Source organism: Loxodonta africana, chromosome 2 (assembly GCF_030014295.1).
Source record: "Loxodonta africana isolate mLoxAfr1 chromosome 2, mLoxAfr1.hap2, whole genome shotgun sequence".
Classification (NCBI taxonomy): Eukaryota; Metazoa; Chordata; class Mammalia; order Proboscidea; family Elephantidae; genus Loxodonta; species Loxodonta africana.
This window is the reverse complement of record NC_087343.1, coordinates 200,260,710-200,280,317: the sequence shown is the minus strand read 5'-3', so window position 1 is coordinate 200,280,317 and position 19,608 is coordinate 200,260,710. Positions and strand designations below refer to the sequence as shown.

At 49.4% G+C, this 19,608-nt stretch overlaps 1 protein-coding gene across 1 annotated transcript; it reads left to right on the top strand.

Moving 5' to 3' along the window:
* Positions 1-2,490: 2,490 nt before the first annotated feature.
* On the top strand, positions 2,491-17,525 carry GRM6 (glutamate metabotropic receptor 6). The gene is made up of 10 exons (XM_023552191.2): positions 2,491-2,997; positions 5,173-5,389; positions 5,770-5,905; positions 6,623-6,777; positions 7,557-7,697; positions 7,817-8,017; positions 10,616-10,761; positions 10,851-11,474; positions 16,016-16,327; positions 17,135-17,525. The coding sequence occupies exons 1-10, from the start codon at positions 2,491-2,493 to the stop codon at positions 17,330-17,332; spliced, it is 2,637 nt and encodes an 878-aa protein (XP_023407959.2). The 3' UTR covers positions 17,333-17,525.
* Positions 17,526-19,608: the final 2,083 nt, after the last annotated feature.

Genomic DNA, 19,608 nt, shown 5'->3' with positions numbered 1-19,608 from the left:
GCCTGGTGGATTCGAACTGCCCACCTTTTGATTAGCAGCCATAGCTCTTAACCACTGCACCACCAGGGTTTCTCCGGAATCTCAGGCTTTGAGTGAAGAATGGGGTGGATTGGGTGGCTGGTTCCTTCTCTCCTGCTCAACTGCTTAATGTCAGCGTCTCCTGGCCTCCGTCCTCACCCTCTGTTCACACTGTCTGCCAAGGTGATCACATCCATCCCTCGGCTTTAAATACCATATATTCGCTGAGTCCACCTGAGCTTTATCTCCTGCCACTGAGGCCTGGCTGGTCCCTCAATTCCAGAGTCATAAATCCAACTGTAGATTTGACCTATCCTCTCTAATCTCGAGTGGGATTCTTGGCTTTCCTATGTCCAAAACTGAACTGGTCTCTGCCCTCCTCCGACCTGCTCAGGGAATACTGTCCCCTGCCCAGATGCCCCAATCACAAGGCCTTCTCTCCCCCACCCCTCTGAGTCTACTACCCCAGGCCTGACATCCACCCACTTCTCTCTTTGCTGCCATTACTACCCTGGGAATGGATGCTTTTGCCCTCCCCTGGGCCCTTGTGAGAGCCTCTTGTTGGTTTCCCAGCTTCCCCTGAAGCTCCTTGAGAGTCCATCCTCCACCCAGGAGCCAGTGGGATGCTCTGATCTGTGAGTCTGGAACCTATGGCTGCAACTCTGACCAGTCATGAGCAGGGAAGGGCCATCCACCTCAAACAGTCCTTGCCTAGCACTAGCTAAGTGCCCTGCCCTTACCAACTTGTAAAATGTGTAGAGGTCAAGCTGGATGTGGGCCTCCTCACTCCAGCCTCTGCTAGAGAGGTGCCTGGACAGCTCTTAGTGTGGCCAGAGAAGAGAGAAGGGTGGCATGGCTTCTGCTTACTCCCCCTGCTGGCTGATCAAATTCCCACAGGAGCCTTAATCCACCCTGTCTAATGCAGCCCAAGTCGACTCAGGCCCCCAGGTCCAGCCTGCTAATCCCTGTGCTGGGAGCACACCACCTGTCTCAGAGCACACTTTGCTCCCTTGGCATCAGAGAGCAAAATCCAGGGCTCCAGACAGGGATGGTGGTCAGAGTATCTTTTGGCCAAGCACCCTCATCTTGGGGCCAGTGGTGAGATTGGAAACTCAGGTATAGAGAGCCTCACATTATATGAGTCAGTCGCAGCTCAAGGCACTGCTTCAGACCACAGAACCCAGGAAGACCTTATAAATGACCAGAAGAACAATTCCTTAGGGTTCCATCATCAGATGCAAGAAGGAGGGGTGGGAACTGCAGGGTGAGCTGGCCCTGCTCCCTCCCTCCATCAAAGGTGGTGTGGTCTGGCAGTTTCTCACCAAGCTAGGCATAAGTAAATCCTCACGCTGACATGTGCCAACTGTGTGACCTTGGCCAAATTACATAATTTCTTGAGGCCTCTATTTCCCCCTCTGCAAAACAGGGATGATGGTAAAAGTATCTTCTTTTCAGGATTGTTGTATAAAGCAGAGCTCGCACTATTATTAAGGTCTGCTATCGGGTGGGTCCTTCCTGTCCGGCCTTGTCCTCCTTCCACTAGTTCAGGTCACTTGGCTCACTCAACCTTTGCTCTTTTCTCCCTCCACTTGTGGGTTTACTGTGGGGTTTTGCAAGGAGAACATTTTGATGTACATTTAGACAGGTGGAATCAGAAGGACTGGTGGCCAGGAAAGAGAGGAAGAGACAGAAAAAGGAAGGGTAAGACATGGAGACAGAGAAATTGACACACAGAGACAGAGGCAAGAAGAAACAGAAAGAGATGAGAGAAATAAGGAGAGAGAGAGACAGAGACCAACAGACCAAAAGACAGAGTAAGACAGATATAGGACAAGGAGAGTGTGAGTGTCAGAGACAGCCCCCGAGGGAGATAGAGTTGGACTTACATCCAAAGACAGGAAAAAGAAGAGAATGGATCGGACCGGGGGACTAGAAGAGGGAGGGAAAGGAGATGTGGAGAGAGTGAGAGGGAGCCAGTTCTGCGCAGCACGTCCGTACTCCGGAGGGGTCTCCGCCCTCAGGGCTGCCGCTCATCCCCTCGCTAGAATCCTTAAATCCTATCTCTCTCAGAGCCCCTCGGCATCTGTCACAGGCTTGTCCTGAACCAACAGCGGCTGGCGCAGGTGAGTGTGGTCAAGAAGGTGCGCTGGGGATGGACTCCAAGAAAGAGGGGCCCAGTGTCCAGGGTTGTTGGGAAGGGCCAAGACTGGAGGGGTGCAAACAGTTGTTAGGCAGGGGAACCTGTGCTATAAGGTTCAGAGCGCTGGTCTGGGAACTCTGGGTGGAGGACCGGGAGGACTGGCAGGGTACCTATCCCATTTAGTTACCAGAGCACTCGGCAAACATTTCTTGCTCGTCTTTCTTCTCCCTGGCCCCAAGACTCCCTCCCTTTGCCCCGGACTTTCCCCCTGGCTCTCGGAGAGTTGCAGAACACCTGTTCCCATCTGCCTTCTCTCTAGCAGCCCGCGAGCCATGGCCGGGCCCCGGCGCATCCCGCGCCCGCTGCTTCTGGCGCTGCTGCCGCCCCTGGCGTGGCTGGTGCCGGCAGGCCTATCGCAAGCGGCGGGTTCGGTGCGCCTGGCCGGCGGCCTCACACTGGGCGGCCTGTTCCCGGTGCACGCGCGCGGCTCGGCTGGCCAGGCGTGCGGACAGCTCAAGAAGGAGCAGGGCGTGCACCGGCTCGAGGCCATGCTGTACGCGCTGGACCGCGTCAATGCCGACCCGGAGCTGCTGCCTGGCGTGCGGCTGGGCGCGCGGCTGCTCGACACCTGCTCGCGGGACACGTACGCGCTGGAGCAGGCGCTCAGCTTCGTGCAGGCGCTGATCAGCGGCCGCGGCGACGGCGACGAGGCGAGCGTGCGGTGCCCCGGGGGCGCCCCTCCGCTCCGCGCGGCGCCCCCGGAGCGCGTCGTGGCGGTCGTGGGCGCTTCAGCCAGCTCAGTCTCCATCATGGTCGCCAACGTGCTGCGCCTCTTTGCGGTGAGGGCCGCGGGGCCGTGTTTAGTTACAGCATCTCTTGCCTGTCTTCGCCCTTGGGGTGGCCGATGTCTTTCGTGTTTTTCTCTCTTCACCTCAGTCCGGAAAGGTCTCCGCTTTAATCACTCTAATTTATACAGATTTAAAGCAGCTTCCAAGAAGCTCTCTCCGTTGGATCAGACACAGGCCTGAATCAGATCCAGCCACCTACCCCTAGACCCCCTTGTCTATTCTGACGCCCCCCAGGCAGGCAGCCCCTCGTGTGAGTTAAGAAAAACTGCCTTCTGGGTTTCCCCCAGGCAAATGCAAACCCTGCACAGCTGTACAAGGTGGGCCTGCCCCTGGGCCCTGTGGAGGGCTCTGGGTGGGAGGAGCTTTGAGTTTTCCCTGGATCCAGGACCCTCCTTCGAATGCTGCAACGTAGACGTAGACACACCTTTTAATCATCTCTTGATGGCCATCTGAAGAGGCAAGACGACAGTGGGATTTCTTTTCTACAGCGCCCTGCCCAGCCCTACCTGAGACGCCTGGACCGCCTGTGGGGCCCTCATCTTTAGAGAACTGTCCTCTGTGAGGGACACAAGTTCCTTGCAGCCCTAGGCGACAATGATCGGGGTCATAGGGATCAAAGATTAGGCAACCTTTGGCATTATAGTTTGGGGGTTTTCTATAGTAGTCATTCACCGAAAGAGGCTTGTGCAATAGCTTTACTGGGGCTCCTCTAGGGTCCCTCTCTGTCCTTCCATGTCTGTGTGGATGGAGGGAAGCTTTGCTTCCATCTGTTAATTGAGAGTTTTCTTGAGAGCGTCTCTTGTTTCTACACCAAGCATTCTGGGTAGGATCTTTTCTGGGTCCTCCATCATCTGCACACATTTAATCTTTCTCTCCCCACAGTGTCCTCTGGATGGCAGCACTGGTGCCGGGCATACCGACACTGTCTAGCGGGCACAGAGAGAGGTTGTGGCTGTCTAGTGTGTCTGTGTGTTTGTGCGTGTAGGGGTGTCCGTTTTCGCTATCTGTAGGCTCTGTCTAAAGAGCCTGGTTTCTGTTGCTCTACCTGTCTCTGCCCTTTAGGTCTAATGAAGGGATCTGAAACTCAAGGGCCTCCAAGGGCCAGGTGGGGACTGGAAGTGAGCGAAGCAGGACTCTGTGAGCCCAGGGCCCACTGCTGCCTGGCTCAGACCAGACCAGGATTCCAGACCAGATAGGGTTTTAGATGTAAACATTCTATTTTTGGATATCAGCTACTAATTCAAAAATTAAAAATACAACATGGTGCACAAAACACAACCATGAGCCAGATTTGGCCTCATGGGGGCCATTTTGCGATTTCTGTTGTAGAAGAAACTATGAGGGTCTTGAGTTCATTTCCCAGCCACATCACTGGGATCACAGACATTTTAATTGATTTGACCTACCCTCAATTTCATCATCTGTGAAATGGAGGTTAAACCTGCATGAGAAGGTTGTTGCTAATCTGAAGTGTCGTGGAGTGCCCAATGTAGCTCCCATTTGCTCCTTCTTTGCTCTTTGCTCCGTGTGATGTGGTTCTGATTCACACCTTCTCTCTGTCAGCCACCTCTTCAGTCCTCTGTTGCCATTCTCCACTGCTGTTTCAAACTTGCTCCTCACCCCACTCCCAGATCAGCTTAGCCTATAATCCCTGCTACTAATCACTACAATGCACACAGATAAACCCAGTTTCAAACAAGCCTCTCCATGGGGCCAGACACAGCCTTGAATCAGACACTTCCCTCCAACTCCTGTTTGCTCTGACCCTTCCTGTACAGACTGTCCCTTTGTGCTTTCCTCTGGGGCTGACAAGGACACTCCTTTTCCCCAGGTGGATGCAGCTGGATTGGCTACAGACTGGACTTCAGTTCCTTCTTCCCTCTTGCTTAAGAGTTGGTGTTCAGGACACACCCTGCACAACTGTATAGGGCGACCATGTCCTTTCTCTTAGACCCTCACATCTCCCGTATCCCACCAGATCCCTTCACAAAATGCAGACCTTTCCCCATACCTTCTGGCCTCTTCATGTAGCCACTCCACCTGGCCCCCAGCTCCCTACCCCAAACCTTCCATTCTCCCATCCATGTCCTGGATCTCCACAGCCATACCTCCCTAGGGCCACTACTAGCCCTCCATTCACAGCCCAGGGATTCTTCCCCCTTCCAGATACCACAGATCAGCTATGCCTCCACAGCCCCAGAGCTCAGCGATTCTACACGCTACGACTTCTTCTCCCGTGTGGTGCCACCTGACTCCTACCAGGCCCAGGCCATGGTGGACATCGTGCGAGCACTAGGATGGAACTATGTGTCCACGCTGGCCTCCGAGGGCAACTATGGCGAGAGTGGGGTTGAGGCCTTTGTGCAGATCTCCCGTGAGGCTGGTGAGTTGGGGTGGGGGGCTGTCTGAGGCACCAAAGAACCTACAGGGGTGTGGGCCAGGGGCCATTGGGTGGGGCAGGAAGCTGTAGGGTGGGGGCACTGGATCTGTGGTGGGCCTCAGGGCTGCGATTAGCCTGGATGGGTAACTGTGGGTGGTTCAAGGCTTGGCAGGCAGACAGCATTTTGTGTGGAAGAAAGGGTGCCCCTTCCTTTGGTGTACCCAGCCTCAGGCCATGTGGCCCAGCAAGTGGAGCCCAGGCTTGATTCCACCCCTTTCACCCCTCAGCCAGGCCCCTGATGACAAGCTAGGCAGTCATCTATGGTGGTGGCCCCCTGTGGGTACAGGGGCCAAGCCCTGATTTAGGCACCCCTGGCACCGAAGGGGGGGTCTGTATTGCACAGTCCATCAAGATTCCCAGGGAACCAAAGCCAGGAGAATTCAACAAGTTAATCAGGAGACTCATGGAGACACCCAACGCCCGGGGCATCATCATCTTTGCCAATGAGGACGACATCAGGTGGGACAGCGTGGGTTCATTTACTGCTCTGAGGAGGCTCTCCTTGCATGCCCTGCCTCCCATTTTTACATACCCACCAGATTTGCACATACTCCTCCTTCCCCCTTGTTCCTCCCACCCACTTGAATCCCCTGCTGCCATCACTACATCTGGTTGCCCAAGTGATCCCGGCCAGGTCTGGGTGGAGATGCCCCAGCCCAACCAGGGAAACTCACATGAATACTTGCCTGTTTTTACAACCTAGAGTGTGTGTGTGTGTGTGTGGGCGGGGGGGGGGGCTGAGCAGACCTACGCCCGGAGAATGACCTGTTGGAAACAAGCCCAGGCAGTGCAGTGGGTGTCAGCAGAAGGGGCTGTCAGGACTGAGCCTAGGCAGTGCGGAGGGTAACCAGCAGGGTCCTGCCCAAGTGGAGGTTCCTCTTTCAGCCTGGAGGTGCTGGAGGCAGGGTGTGGGGGTGGAGGGACTTCTGAGTGGCCTTGATCTTCCTCAAAGAGCACCTCCAAAGGCCAGACAGAGTACATGGGCTGGTCTGGGGTCAGAACCTGGCTTGGCATTCTACTAAGTGTCCTAAACACCCTGCACCCCGTTTTTCCTGGTAAAGAGGGTCTGCTGAGTGATGTGAGAGGGACAGATGGGTGAAGAAGAATGCTAAGTGGCCAGGGCTAAGTTGGAAGAGGATTCCAGGCCTCACTCACCTCCCAACCCTGTTCTACCAGGAGGGTCCTGGAGGCCACACGCCAGGCCAACCTAACGGGCCACTTCCTGTGGGTTGGCTCAGACAGCTGGGGAGCCAAGACTGCACCCATCCTGAACCTAGAGGATGTGGCCATGGGCGCCATCACCATCCTGCCCAAAAGGGCTTCCATTGATGGTGAGTGGCAGTGTTGGCTCCCACATTCTGCCTCCCATCCCCATTTGTCCTTCCCCAGAATTCCCTCTTGGGAGCACTCATTCTCCCATTCGTATAATTGGTTTAGTGTTAGAATTCTCACCCTCCATGTGGGAGACCCAGGTTCAATTCCCAGCCAATGCACCTCATTCACAGCCATCACCCATCTGTCAATAGAGGCTTGTGTGTTGCTATGATGCGGAACAGATTTCAGCAGAGCTTCCAGACCAAGATGGATTAGGAGTAAAGGCCTGGCGATCTGCTCCTGAAAATCAGCCAGTGAAAACCCTATTGATCACAATGGTCCAATCTGAAACAGTTCACAGGGATGGCACAGGATCAGATAGCATTTCGTTTTATTGCACATGGGCTGCCATGAGTAGGGGGCTTACTTGATGGCAGCTAATTACAAAAATATATAATTGTTACCATGATCCAGGTCCCTTCTAGGGTTCTCAGATTCTCTGAGTCTGTAGTTCTGTGAATACTCCCCTCAAAGCCATGTTTGAAGGGGGATGGCGTGTGAATAAAAGCATACCCGTTGTACAGGGTAAATAAATGTTAGTATTTTTTAAAATTCCATGCTTGTATTCTGGTACTACCAAAAGCACTAATTTAGTGGGGAGGAGGAGGAAGAAAAATCAAGGATCTGGAACATACCATCCTGCCGATGAGAGTGATGAGGCTGCTCTGCCTCCCTGCTCTCCCTTTATCCCACAGGAGAATCATGGCAGCCTCCTGTCTCCTTCCCTACCTCCCAGGGTTTGACCAGTACTTCATGACCCGCTCTCTGGAGAACAACCGCCGGAACATCTGGTTTGCTGAGTTCTGGGAAGAGAATTTTAACTGCAAACTGACCAGCTCGCATACCCAGTCAGATGATTCCACTCGCAAATGTACAGGTGAGCGCTGCCCAGGGTGGAGAGGGTGGTAGGGGAAAAGGTGGAGGCCAGCTCAGGCATGTGGGGGCCAGGCCCACTTCCTGGCTCCTGGTCTCAGGGGTGGGGCATCCCTAGGACAGGCGAGGAACGCATTGGCCGGGATTCCACCTACGAGCAGGAGGGGAAGGTGCAGTTTGTGATCGATGCTGTGTACGCCATTGCCCACGCCCTCCACAGCATGCACCAGGCGCTCTGTCCCGGGCACAGAGGTCTGTGCCCAGCCATGGAGCCCACTGATGGGCGGACACTGCTGCAGTATATTCGAGCAGTCCGCTTCAATGGTGAGTGGATACTAGCATTCCTGTGGGTGAGGGGAAGGCCCCTGGGACAGATTTCTGTGCCAGACATGGGAGGATTCAGGATTGAAAGGAGGGAGAGGCAGAATGGCATAGTGGGCACCTGGGGCTGAGGGCTGGAGAACTGAGCCAAGCTCTGGTCCCCACTTTTTAAAAAATCCTAATTGTAAAATCTACATAAGATTTTCCATTTTAATTATATTTAGTGTACAATTCAGTGTCATTAATTATATTCACCATGTTGTACATCCATCACTACTACTTATTTCTAAAACTTCTGCATCACCCCAAACAGACACAGCACTCCTTAAGCAGTGTTGTTGTTAGGTGCCATCAAGTCAGTTCCTACTCATATCGACCCTGTGTACAACAGAAGGGAACACTGCCCGGTCCTGCCCCATCCTCACAATCGTTGTCATGCTTGAGCCCATTGTTGCAGCCACTGTGTCAGTCCATCTCCTTGAGGGTCTTCCTCTTTTTTGCTGAACCTCTACTTTACCAAGCATGATGTCCTCCTTCAGGGACTGATCCCTCCTGATAACATATCCAAAGTATGTGAGATGAAGTCTTGCCATTCTTGCTTCTGATGAGCATTCTGGTTTACTTCTTCCAGAACAGATTTGTTTATTCTTCTCCGGCAGTCCATGGTATATTCAGTATTCTTCGCCAACACCATGATTCAAAGGCATCAATTCTTCAGTTTTCCTTATTCATTGTCCAGCTTTCACATGCATACGAGGTGACTGAAAACACCGTGGCTTGGGTCAGGTGCACCTTAGTTCTCAAAGTGGCATCTTTGCTTTTTCATACTTTAAAGAGGTCCTTTGCAGCAGATTTGCTAAATGCAATGTGTCATTTGATTTCTTGACTGCTGCGTCCATGGGTGTTGACCGTGAATCGAAGTAAAATGAAATACTTGACAACTTCAGCATTTTCTCCATTTATCATGATGTTGCCTATTGGTCCAGTTGTGAGGATTTTTGTTTTCTTTATGTTGAGGTGCAATCCATACTGAAGGCTGTGGTCTTTGATCTTCATCAGTAACTGCTTCAAGTCCTCTTCACTTCCAGCAACAAGGTTGTGTCATCTGCATATTGCAGGTGTTAATGAGTCTTCCTCCAATCCTGATGCCTTGTTCTTCTTCATATAGTCCAGCTTTTCAGATTATTTGCCCAGCATACAGATTGAATAAGTACGGTGAAAGGATACAACCCTGACGCACACCTTTCCTGACTTAAACCATGCAGTGTCCCCTCGTTCTGTTCGAACAACTGCCTGTAGGTCTATGTACAAGTTCCTCATGAGCACAATTAAGCGTTCTGGAATTCTCATTTTTCACAATGTTATCCATAATTTGTTATGATCCACACAGTCAAATGCCTTTGCATAGCCAATAAAACACAGGTAAACCTCTTAACTCCCTATTTCCTCTCTCCTCAACCCTTAATAACCACTATCCTATTTTCTGTCTCTATGCATTTGCCTATTCTAGATATTTCATATGACTGGAATCATATAATATCTGTCCTTTCATGTCTGGCTTCTTTCTCTCACATAATGTATTCAAGGTTCGTCCATGTCGTAGCATGCATCAGAACCTCATTTCTCTTTATGGCTGAAGTCTGGCTCCCCCTTTCTAACACCCCTTCCTCCCCAGGCTTCAGCACTCTGTGCCCCAATTTGCAAATTCAGAGTTAGGGAGCTTCTCTGCAACCCTGCCTGCCTCACACTCAGCGGGTTACACATAACTCCGCTCCACCGTGCAGGGCTGAGAGGCATCTGGACTCTAGGGTGTGTGGAGGACACAGTGAAAACCGCTCAAGGCATGGCCCACACTGTGGATGACCTGCCTGCTCTGAGTCACAGGCTTCTAAATGCCGCTAGGCTGGGAGCTGCTTGAGACAAGGGGCGTGTCTTATGCTTCTGTGTCTCCCAGCAGAGGGCCTGGCCTGTGGTCAGGACTCAAAACAATGTCTTTTGAAAAGAATCTAATGGACTCAAGCTGTACTCATGGTTTTGGGGGAGAGATTTGCTGCTTAGTAATTAAAACCAGTTGCCAGAGAGTTGACTCCGACTCATGGCAGCCCCATGTTTGTCAGACTAATAATGTGTTCCTTAGGGTTTTCAGTGGCTGATTTTTCAGAAGTAGATCACCAGCCCTTTCTTCTGAGGCACCTCTGGATGGACTCGAACCTCCAGCCTTTTGGTTATCAGCCAAGTGCTTAACTGTTTGCACCACCCAGGGACTCCTCTTGGTAAATACTATCCTTCATAAAACCAAAAACTCTGTTCCCTCACCAAATATATATTGCGCACCTTCTCTCTGCCAAGCTTTCTTGAATATTATCCCAGACCAGCACTAGAGATTTTAGGACAAGCTTCTCAAAGAAACAAAGCTGACTTCAAAATGGTACCAATTTCATGCTATCATGAAGATCTTGGACCAGGTCTGAACTCTTCCTCAAGCCTGGGCAGTCAGACTCTATCTTACTTGCCCTGGATGCTGGCCAGCCCAGGTGACCTCTCTAGGAGGTGGCTCTGATGGGCAGGAGGGCCAGCTAAGGATGATGGGCTCTCCTCCAGGCAGTGCGGGCACCCCTGTAATGTTCAATGAGAATGGAGACGCACCCGGGCGCTACGACATCTTCCAGTACCAGGTGGCCAATGGCAGTGTGGGCAGCGGCGGGTACCAGGCTGTGGGCCAGTGGGCAGAGATCCTCAGGCTGGACGTGAGTAACACAGACAACACCCTGGCATCGAGAGGTGGACCCACCATTCTGCAGCAGGGGGTCACAAGCCTGTGTCTCACTTGTCTCAGGTGGAAGCACTTCAATGGTCAGGCGACCTCCAAGATGTGCCCTCATCTCAGTGCAGCCTCCCCTGTGGGCCAGGTGAGCGGAAAAAGATGGTGAAGGGTGTCCCCTGCTGCTGGCACTGTGAGGCCTGTGACGGGTACCGCTTCCAGGTGGACGAGTTCACGTGCGAGGCCTGTCCTGGGGACATGCGGCCCACTCCCAATCACACAGGCTGCCGCCCCACGCCCGTGGTGCGCCTTACCTGGTCCTCCCCCTGGGCAGCCCCTCCACTCCTCCTGGCCATGCTGGGCATCATGGCGACCACCACAGTGGTGGCCACCTTTGTGCTGCACAACAATACACCCATCGTCCGGGCCTCTGGCCGAGAGCTCAGCTATGTCCTGCTCACGGGTATCTTCCTCATCTATACCATCACCTTCCTCATGGTGGCTGAGCCTGGGGTCGCAGTCTGTGCTGCCCGGAGACTCTTCCTTGGCCTCGGCACCACGCTCAGCTACTCTGCCTTGCTCACCAAGACCAACCGCATCTACCGGATCTTTGAGCAGGGGAAGCGCTCAGTCACACCCCCACCCTTCATCAGCCCCACTTCGCAACTCGTCATCACCTTCAGCCTCACATCTGTGCAGGTGGGTCCTCAAGAGCCCCAAGGTGGCAGGGTGGGTGTTCTGGAGGCTGGGGGTGGGGTGAATTAGTCTCTTAGTAACGCCATAATTAAGTACGACAGACTGGGTGGCTTAAAACAACAGAAATTTATTGTCGTACAGTTCTGGAGGCTAGTTTGAAATCAGGATGTCAGCAGGGCCATGCTCCCTCCCAAGGCTCTAGAAGCCCCTTTCTTGTCTCTCCCACCTTCTGGTAGCCCCAAGTGCTCCTTGGCTTGTAGATGCATCACTCCATCTCTGCCTCCTTCATCACATGGCCATCTTCCCTCCATGTCTGCATCTCTTCTCTTCTATAAGGACACCACTTATATTGGATTAGGATCCAGCTTACTCCATTATGACCTCATGTTAACTTAACTGATAACATTTTCAAAGATCCTGTTTCCAAACAAGGTCATATTCACAGGTACAAAGTTTAGGACTTCAACATGTCTTTTTTGGGGGACACAATTCAGTCCATAAAAAGGGGGTTTGTACGCAACTTCAATCAGAGAAGTGGTATTTCTAGAGTGAGTCACTCCTTTCCATTTTTGGTTCCCATGTTAAAATAAAAATAGGCCCACGATATAGAGCTCTACTGTTTCCTTGTAAATGAGAAGAACTCATTTAAGAGAAGCCATTCCTCCCCTTTCCCTCACCTGCCACTGCCCCATTCAATCCATGAAGGAAATTAGGTCAGTAAGGTGGGACGCATGAGTGTCTAGTTATTTTTGGTAAAACAGTGAAATTGTTTTCATAAAGTGAATATGCGCTTCCACAGTTGGGCTCTTATACAAACGTAAGGAAAAGAGACGGCTGATTAATTTTCCTCAAAAAAAGTATCTTTTTCCATGAAACAAGTTACTGCTGGCCAGTTCACTGGGGTAGACTGGATGAGAGGTACAGGGTCCAGTGATTTTTTTGTGGAGTGTTGTTGTTCTTACGTGCTGTCCAGACAGCTCTGACTCATAGCAACCCTGTGTACAACAGAAGGAAACACTGCCCGGTCCTGCACCATGCTCACCATCATTGTTATGCTTGAGCTGATTGTTGCAGCCATTGTGTCAATCCATCTCCTTGAGGATCTTCCTCTTTTTCACTGACCCTTTACTTTACCAAGCTTGATGTCCTTCTCCGGGGGCTGGTCCATCCTGATAACATGTCCAAAGTACGTGAGATGAAGTCTCACCGTTCTTGCTTCTAAGGAGCATTCTGGCTGTACTTCCTCCAATACAGATTTGTTTGTTCTTTCGGCAGTCCGTGGTACATTAATATTCTTTGCCAGCACCATAATCTGAAGGCATCAATTATTCTTTGGTCTTCCGTATTTATGGTCCAGGTTTCCCATGCATGTGAGGCCACTGAAAATACCATGGCTTGAATTTTTTTTTTCTTTTGGGTCAGGCACACCTTAGTCCTCAAAGTGACATCTTTGCTTTTTAACACTTTAAAGAGGTCTTTTGCAGCAGATTTGCCTAATACAATACGAGGTTTGATTTCTTGACTGCTGCTTCCATGAGTATTGATTATGGATCCAAGTAAAGTGAAATCTTTGACAACTTCAATCTTTTCTCCATTTATCATGATGTTGTTTATTGGTCCAGCTGTGAGGATTTTTTTCTTTATGCTGAGGTATGATCCATACTGAAGGCTGTAGTCTTTGATCTTCATCAGTTAAGTGCTTCAAGTTCTCTTTACTTTCAACAAGCAAGGTTGTGTCATCTGCATGTTGACATATTGCTAATGAGTCTTCCTCCAATCCCGATGCCATGTTTTTCTTCATATAGCCCAGTTTCTAGGAGTATGTGCTCAGCATACAGATTGAATAAGTGTGGTGAAAGGATACAACCCTGACTCACGACTCCTGATTTAAACCACGCAGTAATCCCGTGTTCTGTTTGAACAACTGCCTTTTGGTGTATGTATAGGTTCCTCATGAGTACAATTTAAGTATCGTGGAATTCCCATTCTTTGCAATGTTATCCATAATTTGTTATGATCCAGAGTTGAATGCCTTTGCATAGCCAGTAAAACACAGGTAAACATGTTTCTGCTATTCTCTGCTTTCAGCCAAGATCCATCTGACATCAGCGATGATACCCCTCATTCCATGTCCTCTTCTGAATCCTGCTTGAATTTCTGTGGAGTACAGTGTCTAATTCCATAAAACAACTGATGTTTTATGATGTAATGTACATCAAAAACAGATTTCCTTTGTGGTTTTCCCTAAATATAAGTACTATTACAGCTTTGGAAATGACTTGCATAGTCTGGAAAGCTCTAGATGTTTATGTGCAGAGGGTATTAAGAGACAGATGGCTTGGGGTGGTGGAACTGGTGTAATATTGCAGAGCCAGTCATGTTCTAAGGGCCAGGTGGAAGGTGACACAATTTCCACTTCAGACAAGCCCTTCTCTCATGTAGCTCTGCATGTACCACATTCATTCTTACCCATAGGCCTTTTTTTTTTTTTACCCATAGGCCTTTGTGCATGCAAGTACCCATTAGTAGAAGGTGCTCCCACCCTCCCTAACAGGAATTGAACTTCCCCTTGTCAGGCCCAGCATATTCTGTGAAGGCACCTTGCTACTCCTGTGTCTCAGATACTTCCTAGTTCCCTTCGTCCACAGGATGGAGATTCTTAGCCTGTATTCACTGTTTCCCAATCTGCTCACCTCCCTGGTCTCACCTGCTTGAACTCCCCACATTACAACCGCCTTTCCAGATATAATGGACCCTTTAAAAGATGCACCTCTTCAAACTTTGTAGGTATTTTTGCCAAAAGGATGGATGTTAAATAGCATCTCATTTTTTTTATTTTGGCTATACTTAATTGTTAGCACAGTTGGCCTTTGGAATCTCCTCTTCTGTGAATTGCTTGTTCTTATCTTTTGTTCATTTTCTATAATTTTGTAGGAGTTCATACATGTATTGTATACTAATTTTTTTTTCTGCCACATAGAAGTGTTGCAAAATATGTGTTGTACATTTTGGTTGTTACTTCTGTGCACTATAACTGAGTTTTATGATAGTTTCTCATAGGGGACTTCTCCCCGCAACCTACAGAGAGGAGTGAGAATGTAAGCTGGCCTGGGAGGTGTAAGTGCCAGGCACAGAGGCGCTTTCTTCCTGCCTTCCTAGACAGTGGGTGGAGTTTATTTCATTCAACCCTTGCTCACAGAGCAATCGCCAGAGCTGCTGCCTTGTGAGCATCACAAAAAGGTATTCCTTTTGGGCAGACAAATGATAAAAAGTGTCCCTTCCTTCAGAGTCACACCACCCAGCTCCAGGTCACCGCACAGCATGGAGTTTTGGTTGGGTTTCAGGTGCCACTTGCCTCCTGGAGTGCAACCTGCACACACGTATGGGGCAGCCCTCCGAGGGTCCCACCTTTATCCAGGTGTCTCAGTTCTTAGTCTTCAGCTTCTCTTGGATCAGGGTCTTGTCTCCTGTCTCTGTGAGGGAATTGATTAGGGCCTGTGTTTGGCACTTATATGTCCCGGGCCAGCTCACATTCTCACCCCTGTCTATCAAGTGCTTCCTTTGTTTATTTTACCTGAGATGTTCCCTTATTTTGAGCATCACTATGCATTCACACATGATTTCGTTACATTTTACTCAACAGTTTTCTGGATTTGGACAAGGAAGGGGGTGCTCAGGAACTAGGTTTGCATGGTGCTGAGAGTAACTGGGAGTCCTTGGGTGTCACGAACAGTTAGGTGTTCTGCTACCAGCTTAAAGGTTGGTGGTTCGAATCCACCCAGAGGTGCTTCTGAAGAAAAGCCTGGCAATCTACTTCCAAAAAATCAGCCATTGAAAGCGTTATGGAGCACAGTTCTACCCGACACACATGGGACGACCATAAGTCAAATCAACTCTATGGCAACTGGTTTGGGATTCTTTTTGGATTTAGAAGTGATCGATCTAGTGTATGTTCACATCTACAGATAAGATAATAACACCTACCTGGAGGGTTGGGAGAAGTAGACAGAACGTCTCTTTAGGACCTGATTCTTAATATGTGCTACATGTACCAGGTAACCCCCTAAGATGGCATTTTGTCCTCACAACAACATTCTGAGGAGAGATTATGAGGGTTCCACTCTCTATATGGAGAAGCAGAGGCCAAGAGAGAAGTTGCGTTTAGGGTCACACAGTCGGACTTCAGATCCTTTGCCTGCATTCACTACCCCTTGAAGGGGCTTAGTCAATGGCGGTGGTAATGGGAAGAGCGCAGGAAAAGGGCATCAAAAATTGCCACATATCAACCAGCCCTGACGTTGCCAACACGTACCTCCACTACAGCCCTTCTCTCCACCTGGCTGTATCCCAGACCTCTGCTCAGGCAATCCCTCTTACCTGGACTTCCTTCCTTCTTTTTGGTGGCTCTCTCAGGCCTGAGAATCCCACTCGGTAGGCCAGAAGCTTTGAGGGAAATCCTATCCTGCCAGAGACCGAGGTCAGGGACTGGGGTGGGCTTGTTCCTGGAATAGGATATGTCTCTGATACGGTGTTGGTTCCTGCAGGTGGTGGGAGTGGTGGCATGGCTGGGGGCCCAGCCTCCACATAGTGTGATCGACTTTGAAGAGCAGCGGACAGTGGACCCAGAGCAGGCCAGAGGGGTGCTCAAGTGCGACATGTCAGATCTATCCCTCATTGGCTGCCTGGGCTACAGCCTCCTGCTCATGGTCACATGCACTGTGTACGCCATCAAGGCCCGTGGCGTGCCGGAGACCTTCAATGAAGCCAAGCCCATTGGCTTCACCATGTACACCACCTGCATCATCTGGCTGGCTTTTGTGCCTATATTCTTTGGCACTGCCCAGTCAGCTGAAAAGGTAATCTGGGGCCCCCTAGGAAGTTTGGCCACCTCATTTGTTTCCTGCCTGTCCACTGAAGGGCCTGATTGTTTCAAGAGCTGAGCGGTACATTTAGATGCTTAATTCCTGGACTGACTGCTTGGCTGTTTGACTCATTTGTGCACTTAAATCCTTGTTCATTCATTGGTTTTTTCAGTATCCCTCTGCTTGTTTATTCAGTCATTCCCCTCTTCCTTTGTTGACTCATTCATTGATTCACCCACTTGTCTATCCATCCATTAACTTGTTTTTATTCAATTATTTCTTCATTTCTTTACACACTTTATCTGTCAATCCATTAATTCATTGGTCCATTTGCTTGAACATTTAGTCATTCATTTATGTATACAGTAGAATATCCATCTATGTCATCCATTTGTTCACCTGTTTGCTCCTTTATTCAGTCTGTGAACTCATTCATTTGTATATTTGAAAATATGTTCATTCATTCACTTAACATGCCCTAGCCTGTTTTAGGCTTACAGATGATTTTCCCAGGTCTCCCTGTCTGTTAATTCAACGCTCCCTTCCCTCAGTTACTTGTCCACTCAGTCCCATGTCACTCACCTACCTCCCTTTCTACACCAGAGGCACACAGTGACCACCAGACTCTTTATGCCACCAGGCTCTTCCCTATGCTGCTGTCTTTTCCTAAGTGCTCATTCCCATTCATCCTTCCTAACCCAGCTGACATAGACTCACACCCAGTCTATGTGGCAACAGAAGTGTAGGGGGTATGGAGGGCATAGGGCTGAGACCCATCTCATTCCTTCCTCCATGACTTAGATCTACATCCAGACAACCACCCTGACAGTGTCCTTGAGCCTCAGCGCATCAGTGTCCCTTGGCATGCTCTACGTCCCCAAAACCTATGTCATCCTCTTCCACCCAGAGCAGAACGTGCAGAAGCGGAAGCGAAGCCTCAAAGCGACCTCCACAATGGCAGCCCCACCCAAAGGTGAGGGCACAGAGGACCCCAAGTAGCAGGGTTGGGGATGAATGGGACTTGCTGCTTCCTCTTGTCTTCTGTTTTCTTTCTCCTGCTTCATGTGGAAGTTGTAAAAAGCCCAAGTGTGCAGTGAACCATTAAAGACAGGGAGCAAACCTTAGTTCAGGAAGGTCACACCCACCATGGAGGGGACTGCCCCTCAGAAAGAACTGGACCCATGCTTCACATTTTACCCCTACTTTTCTCTGGATATCAGCTTCATTCTTCTCAATGCAGACCAGACTTCTTAGCCATAGTGGAAAATAGCCACTGAGAGGGCCCCACCACTAAAGAGAGCAAATTTACACTCTCTGAAGTTCAAAGGTCATGATGAAGCCCTGGACTTGCCCAGTTTGGGTGAGATTTCTATCCTTCAACTGAGCGCTCTAACCTGGGGATTGGGCGGCATGTAGGAATGGGTAGATCCCAGAATGAAACACAGGGTTGGTATGGGAGAGGAGCACTCCAACAAGAGGAGACCTGTGGGTCTCTATTCTGGACAGAGTAACTCAGGCTTGGGTGACTATTTGGCTTGGCACAGAGGCTGGGCCCTTGGATGATAGCGCTGTGAGCAGAGGATGGGTCTAATGAGGACACAGGAGCAAGGAGAGGAACTAGGGTGCATTCCCAAGAGGTTACTCACATCAAAGTATTTTCCTTGGGATCTTTTCTCCTGGACTCTGGGGAGTGTCACATGTAGAGTACGGCTTTCTGTTTCCCCTTCCCATGTGTACTCCTGTCTTAGTTTCCTATTGCTGCCATAACCAAAAATACCGCAAGTGGGTGGATTTTAAAGAACAGAAATGTTATTTTCTCATAATTCTGGAGGCTAGAAGTCTGAATTCAGGACATTAGCTGTGGGGGAAGGTCCGTCCCTGAGGAAGGTCCTTCTTTGTCTATTTCAGCTTCTAGTAGCTGCTGGCAGTCCTTAGGATTCCTGGACTTGTACATGCATCTGCAGTTTTTGTCTTCACATGGCATCTTCCCTCCTGTGTGTATCCATGTCTATTCTGCTCTTTTTATAAGACACTACTCAAATGATTAGGTTAAGTCTCCACCTGACTCGTTAACAATGTGATCTCATTAACATAACAAAAACCTTAAGTCTTAGTCATCTAGTTCTCCTATAACAGAAATGCCACAAGTGGATGGCTTTAACAATCAGAAATTTATTCTCTCACAGTTTAAGAAGCTAGAAGTCTGAATTCAGGGTGCTGACTCTAGGGGAAGGTTTTTTCTCTCTGTTGGCTTTGAGGGAAGGTCCTTGTCTCTTCAGCTTGTTTCCTGGTTCCTTGGAAATCTCCATGTGGCTTGACATCAGTCTTCCCCCATCTCTGCTCTCATGCTTGTTTTAATCTCTTCTATATCTCGAAAGAGATTGACTCAAAACACACCCTACACTAATCCTGCCTCATTAACATAAAAGACACAAGCCATTCCCAAATGGGATTATAACCACAGGCATAGAGGTTAGGATTTATAACACATATTTTTTGGGGACACAAATGAATCCATAACATCCTACTTCCAAATAGGCTCATATGCACATGTACAGGGGTTAGAACTTGCACATTTCTATTTGGGAGACACAATTCAATCCATAAAAACTTTTAAATTACTCGCAAACCTTAAGTGAATCTCATACACCTGTGTGGTGGTAGTGGTTTGAGAAGAAAGGAACAGAGCGGCATTTGCCCTTCTCTGATAACTGCGGAGGTTCTGTTTTGGAGTTGGGGTCAGTGTCTGAGAGTCGTGTGCATGGTGAGTGTTATGGATTGAATTGTGTTCCTCAAAAATATGTGTTGGAATCCTAATGCCCATATCTGTGGATGGGATCCCCTTTGGAACTAGAGTTTTCTGTTAATTAAGTCATAACTGAGTAGGGTGGGTTACACCTAATCATTTCCGAGTTACAAAAAGACCAGAATGGACACAGAGACACATACAGGGGAAGAAAGACATGTGAGCAATGTAGGAGGAATATAGTAAATCTTCTCTCCCAGTATTTACTAGGAAGTCTCCTTTGAAAGGAGAGCATGAAGCGTGTGGAGGAAGATACTTGGACTATAGATAAACGGATGTTCGTTTGTCAGTCATCTTTTTTACAAAAAGTTTTTCAGTTATAGAATATTGTTTCCCTGGGGTAGAATGCAAATTTGTTAATTTGACTGTTTCAATTTTTCAGTATAAATTCTATAGTATTTAACTAACTTTGAAAGGCTAAGCACACTTCATACAACATAGAGACTCTTCCCAATACAAATTCTTTGAT

What these genes read in the sequence shown, in the direction of transcription:
- GRM6 (XM_023552191.2), top strand. Translation starts at nt 2,491, where the DNA reads ATGGCCGGGCCCCGGCGCATCCCGCGCCCGCTGCTTCTGGCGCTGCTG. An exon ending in GCAGATCTCCCGTGAGGCTG is followed by an intron (nt 5,390 to 5,769) that starts GTGAGTTGGGGT and finishes CTGGCACCGAAG; the next exon opens with GGGGGGTCTGTATTGCACAG. An exon ending in GCCAATGAGGACGACATCAG is followed by an intron (nt 5,906 to 6,622) that starts GTGGGACAGCGT and finishes CTGTTCTACCAG; the next exon opens with GAGGGTCCTGGAGGCCACAC.